The sequence below is a fragment of the Echeneis naucrates genome, chromosome 9, assembly GCF_900963305.1.
Source record: "Echeneis naucrates chromosome 9, fEcheNa1.1, whole genome shotgun sequence".
NCBI classification, from domain to species: Eukaryota; Metazoa; Chordata; class Actinopteri; order Carangiformes; family Echeneidae; genus Echeneis; species Echeneis naucrates.
The window spans coordinates 10,946,602-10,952,560 of record NC_042519.1 but is presented as its reverse complement, the minus strand read 5'-3'; the positions used below and the strand labels follow the sequence as shown (position 1 = coordinate 10,952,560).

At 39.6% G+C, this 5,959-nt stretch overlaps 1 protein-coding gene across 1 annotated transcript; it reads left to right on the top strand.

Annotated features, from left to right (window-relative positions):
* The first annotated feature begins 720 nt into the window (after positions 1-720).
* On the top strand, positions 721-3,148 carry cox7c (cytochrome c oxidase subunit 7C). Its single transcript, XM_029511239.1, has 3 exons — positions 721-887; positions 2,515-2,662; positions 3,047-3,148. The coding sequence occupies exons 1-2, from the start codon at positions 813-815 to the stop codon at positions 2,629-2,631; spliced, it is 192 nt and encodes a 63-aa protein (XP_029367099.1). The 5' UTR covers positions 721-812; the 3' UTR covers positions 2,632-2,662; positions 3,047-3,148.
* Positions 3,149-5,959: the final 2,811 nt, after the last annotated feature.

Genomic DNA, 5,959 nt, shown 5'->3' with positions numbered 1-5,959 from the left:
TGAAAGCATTAATCCATGAAATTATAGCAGCGGTGCTTTGGGTCTGCTTCCTATAAAAGTCATAAATGTCCAACTAACACAGGAAAATAGAAAGAGAACTCAAAGAGTGTACTAAAATGACACACAAACGAACATTAAAGTCAAAGTAACAGGTATTGTCAGTATTTTCCAGGGGATGTTTGTTATTCACCGAATTGGCCTATTTCACAGAAATCCTTTCTTGTTGTGTCTCCAATTCTTTTATGACTGGTTATGTAATGCTGTTCTAAGAGACCCTAGGGGTCTTCTGTTGAGAGTTAAAATTTTAAAAAATTTTATGGTAGGTGACATGCATAGCATAGCTCCCAGTAGACCACATACAGGTAACCAATCTCCATTTCCCTAAGTTATTGTTTCTTTCGGTTGGTATTTTTCCCTAAATTTTACCTTATTGAATTGAATTTAATGTATATATTACTTTGTTTTTCTTACTCTGTGGTGTGTCAACATTAGAATAAAACAAATAAACAAATAAAGCAATTTAAATTTCAATAGCTGTGTTGTGTCTTATCCTTATTCAGATGCATCCGACTTATATTCAGAAAATGACGAATCTAAGCTTGAATCTCTAATTTATCGTCACACGTGCGCCTCACACGCATTCAGATATTTTCACTCTGTAGTCGCTTCTGAGCCAATCGAACTACATTTCCCACACACCATAGCGCTACTTCCCTTTTCCCACAAGCGCTTGCGCTGTCCAACCGCTCACCGAGAAGAAGGTCGCACACGGAAGCTTTCCACAGAGACACAGGACAAACCTGACTTTAATCATGCTGGGACAAGCTGTAAGGCGATTCACGACATCCGCTGTTCGTGCAGGACATTATGCTGAAGGACCAGGGAAGGTGAGACAGCTCCCTTCGGCAGCATTATTACCTTAAACGGGACACTTTACGACGCGGCCTTGTGTGTAGCCACAGCCCGGCGCTAGCTACGTTAGCCGGTGTTACGTGGAGGTCACGTCCGTCGTTTGGCAGCAGAATTATTATAAAGTCAGCAAAGTTAGCCCGACACACAACAGCCTGAGTATCTTATACATGATAACAAAACGTGTAGCGATAAGGGCAGCCTTCTGACGGGTCATGTTTATATTCTCGTGACCAGACCTGTCAGTGTTGGATAGCTTGTTTGCTAGCATTAGCGTTGGGGCTCAGAGGTGGTGGCTGAGTAGCTAACCCTCCTACCTCGACAATAATCAACTTTAACAAAGTAAATGAATCAAAAACATCTCTTTTCCTCGTATTTAAGATGGCATAAATATATCCGGAAGCTGCCAGTACATTCACACATTTCCACAGCAATGTGCATGTAACTGATTTGTGCTTCCTGCTGAAGTTTAAGGTCACAGCTCGCTCAGAGTCTGCTGACATTAGGGGACAGGACCGGTTTAATATTTCTTATACTTTATGCACTGCTCTTGCCTCCACGGGGTGAGACTCTGGTGTTTTTAAATATGCCTGATTTTAAGAGAAAGAAAAGTTAATTAATGGGGACTGAAAACAAACCTGTGTTTGCTTATTTGTGTAATGCTTTGACAAGTAAAATGGTGAAGTATCAATGTGTCTGAATAGTCTTTCCCAAAGAACTCCATGCTTTATATGTTGTCAATAATTCAGAGTAAGCGTTCTTGGCCACGTGACTTAATATTTAGTTTGAAGTTACCTTTAGCTATATATATATATATATATATAGCTAAAGGTAACTTCAAACTTCTTCTTTTTTTTTTTTTTTTTTTTTTTTTTTTTTTTTTGCACACTTAGTCGTAGAAATACGATCAGTACCAACCAACACCAAAAATATTCTATTTACACATCATGCGTGGGCAAAATATAACAAAAATAAAATGAACAAGTGATGGCTTAGCTGTAATATTTGCCTGTCTTGTAATATTTGAATTTAATGTAAAGCTCTCATGATAGACTTTATGCAGAAGTGTGACAAACTAGAAGATTTTGCAAACAATTTTACAAAATCTTCTAGTTTTGTAGAGAACAGGATGTGTCTAAATGAGTTGTGTAGGAAAATTTCATGATATATGAAATGTTTTTTGCAGTCAGCAGATCTCAGCTCAGTTTAACACTTGAGATTTTGGACTGATGGAATTTACAGTGCTTTGGTCGCCACCATTTAAAGACCAACTGAGCCGATTTCTTCTGAAAGAACATTGTTTATCCCTCCATTAGCGTTAAAAGACTTGTAGCATTGTTGCCAAGAATCATTGAGCCTGACAATTTAGGTGAGTTTTTCCTGTAATGTATCACCTCTCTATAGGACCAGCACTTAAGAAGTAATTAGTATCATCAACGGTTCATTATTAGTGCCATGAATTTCAAAGTGTACCAAAGATTTCAAGTGAAGCCAAGTGTTTTCCACCGTGTCCAATAACTAATATACTTAAGTAGTGAAAAATGTAACTCAAAGACAATACATTTTTTGTGGATTTTCACTGCATCATCACTTGTGATTTCACAGAATTTGCCATTTTCTGTGGATAATAAGTGGCGTCTGTTGGGCATGATGGTGTCGTTCTTCGGCGTTGGCTTTGCATTCCCCTTCATTGTCGTCAGACATCAGCTCCTGAAGAAGTAAAATGGTTCAGTACTACTGTTCAGCCTTCAAGGTAATTTTGTCTATGTTTATCAAGCATAACTGCTTACTTACTAAGCTTAATTACCAAAATGTCAAGATGATGTGGCATTTAGTTATTTAACAGTGTTGAACTGCACCTCTAACTTTTTGCTGGGTGGCATATCTTAAATAAATTAACCGAATGTCTCAGAGTGATGGTAACTGATGTCATGTGGGTTCATAGTGTTGCTATATTTAAGATAAGCTTTAGTTAATGTGACAGTTTATTGCAGACATTGATATGTATCAGGTGGGAGCAGGTCATAGTAATTGTTGACACTTTTATCTCGACTGGTTTTTACACAGAAATTGCTTTTCTGTCATCAGATGTGGCAGACTCACCATTTTTTGTTCTAATTTTCTGTTCTCCCTGCAGGTCATCCGCTGGAACATATTTATCCATCATCAGAGTCCTGCCCCCGAAGAGTAATGGAAATCTCATAATTGTCTTTGTAAATAAAGTTTCCTCAAATATGAACATGTCTGTTGTCATTCTTTGCACATTAAGGTGCCAGTTGTAGGTGATGAATCAAAAAAGTGTCTTTTATTGTGACTCATTTATATTTAAGTGATAAGGTAAATATGGGCCAAGATATCCACAAAAAACAGTGGTGGTCCACATCTATATCCCCCTGTTGACGTGGAAAAGTAATATAACTGCATTATTATTTAAGTTCATATAAAATTCTTAAAGACTCAGAATATAAAAGAATGTGGCTGGCTGTATCTGAACCCAAATGAAGTTTAGATAAATCCATTTAAGCTCTTTGTTCTGTGTAGCTGAAGCAAATGAAAGTGGAAATTGAAAATGGGTGTGAGAGGGCTTGCATTGAGGAGGCCTGTCCGCCTGCTCTTTCAACTCCTCTGATAGGAATTGTTCACCCGCTATTGCTCAGCTCTTCAGCTGAACTCACTGAATAACCTTTTCAGTTCAATTAACCCCATGCCTCTGGTTATAATTATCCAAGGACACAGTATTAAAAATGGAGGTGTGGCAGCATCGTTGGTGAAAAAGGCTAATGTAGAAGTTAGAGGTTTTCCATGCACCTCTGTTGAGGTCCGCCTCACACCTGAAGACATTTTTTAGAAGTCTGATAAGGTTAGCTTTTCAATTGCTTGTGTTAGGGAGCACAGCGTTGGCTATGTTGGCCTGCAGAAATGAGGAGAGGCATATGGGGAACAAGTTGTAAACGTGAGAAACAACCTGAAGTGTTCTCTTTGTAACCCGTCTCCCCTATTTTCACACACAACTCTCAGCAACTTGTAAACCTGTCAGGTGGTTTGTGTTCTCCTGCATCTGTAATGAAGTTATACTGACTGTACCTCTGGGCTCTCTGGATGGGAGAACATTCAGGTCGTGCAGCTCTTGCTAGGTGGTGATAAAGTTATCAGACATTTAATGGGGTCAACAAGTGGGAGCCCATATTTCATAGGTGTGTTGTATTGTTAGCACGCAGAACAGCTTGACCTTTGTTTGCAGCTCAAGGGTAGAGAGAGGCTTTTTCTGGTTAGAAACACTACTCAACACATATTCATGACACCTCACAGTCCCCTAGCGCTGTCTCATTACTAAACTGTGCACATAACTACTACACACACATTCTGCTGTAAACCTTCGAACACAATTAACACCAGCACAGATGCAAACATACATTATAGACCTCAGTAGTTTCTTCTCCAGTCTGAACTGATGTAGGTGTTTTGTAATTTCCATAGGATTCTCTTGAGGAAATAAGGTGGAGATAGGAAATTTTCTAACACCTCATAATGACTGTAATTGTCATTCTGCTCAGTAATATCTCAATAGTGTTTCTGTTTACCAAAGAAAAAGCTCAGCATTAAATCATAATTTGTTTTCAGAATGGTCCTTATCTGTGTGTAATAAACTATCATAAGAAAGTGTACAATCCTACGTTATTTGATGTCCTCCTGGCAGGGCTATTTTTCATACTAAATATATTTTCACTGCATCTCAAAGATCACTTTGCTTTGTTTGCAGAGAAACAAAGAGCTCTCATGTGCCCTTAGACACAAATGAGCCTCGTTGAAGTAATACGCTGTCCGAAGTCTTCTGAGTATCAAACACTTGCCCCTGGCTTCAGTTATTTTCGTCTTTCGCAGATCATCCTGTCCATTAGCTCACTTTGATTCCACCGTGTTTCAGTCATAAACATCTGAGAGACTCACCATCACAGTGCGGTACCGACCGAGCGGAACTGCCAGCAGCTACTTTAGATTTTACAAATGGTTCACTTGGGTTCTACAGTGCACTCCAGCACTCAGAGTGCTAATTTAGGAATGTCCCCCAACCTTAAAAAAAAAAGAAAAAGAGGGAGATTATAAAATGATGTGCATTTGCTCCTGCCACCTCCTGGGAGTACAAATTTAGAGTGGCATTGACACTTTGAGTGATCAGGTTGAAGAAGGGGTGTCACATTACCTGTCCATCCGAGGGTAAAGAGCATGCACTAAGCAGCGGGTACTCTTTTTTTGTCATAAATGTTTGATCCTGTCTTTGCCATTATGCGCTCTAACTGGGGCTTTTAAGAATCCTCACTGATGCCAAGCTCCAGCAGTGAGGACCAATTAGACACAATGCTGCTATCTGGACAAGGACCAAGCTGCAGTGCAGTGCTGGCGACTTATGAAAAGTACATAAGGGGGGTGCTGGCACAAGGCGTGTAGCAGGAGGGGAGTCATGGTGCCCACAGTAGTCTACATCACACATTTTCAATGGGCTTGTATCTCCGCTGCGTGGATCTTTGAGCAGTTGCAGGAGGGAAGCAGAGGGGGGAGACAGAATAAGAATACATTACGGGAGGATTACGCAGCCAGCATGCCAAGTCTCTTGCAGGAGTTTGTCATGCTGCATTTAGTATGTAAGTGGAGGAAGAAGATAGAAGAAAGAGGGAAGGCTATTGTGCACATACATAGTTTTAGTCTGGTTTGCCAGAGTTTACACTTTCATTATTGTCAATACCAGTTAATTTCATTATCGTAATTGTTCCCCCATCTGCTGTACGCTTCCTGGCATATAGCCGCTAATTAAAACAAGGTGCAGTTGTTAAGGATCAATTCCATACCGGATTATTCCTTCAGTGATTATTTAACTCCATGCAGAGCATTTTCTTTTCTCTTTTATTCAATAGACCTAAACTGTTTCATACTTTCTTTCATACATGTAGATCACCTTATTTGCAGTATTTGTCACCATTCATCGCTGCCTCTGTAGACTATTCAAGAATAGACTTTTCTCCATCTCACATGTGGAATCCAATTATAGACTCAT

What these genes read in the sequence shown, in the direction of transcription:
- cox7c (XM_029511239.1), top strand. Translation starts at nt 813, where the DNA reads ATGCTGGGACAAGCTGTAAGGCGATTCACGACATCCGCTGTTCGTGCA. An exon ending in ATGCTGAAGGACCAGGGAAG is followed by an intron (nt 888 to 2,514) that starts GTGAGACAGCTC and finishes GTGATTTCACAG; the next exon opens with AATTTGCCATTTTCTGTGGA.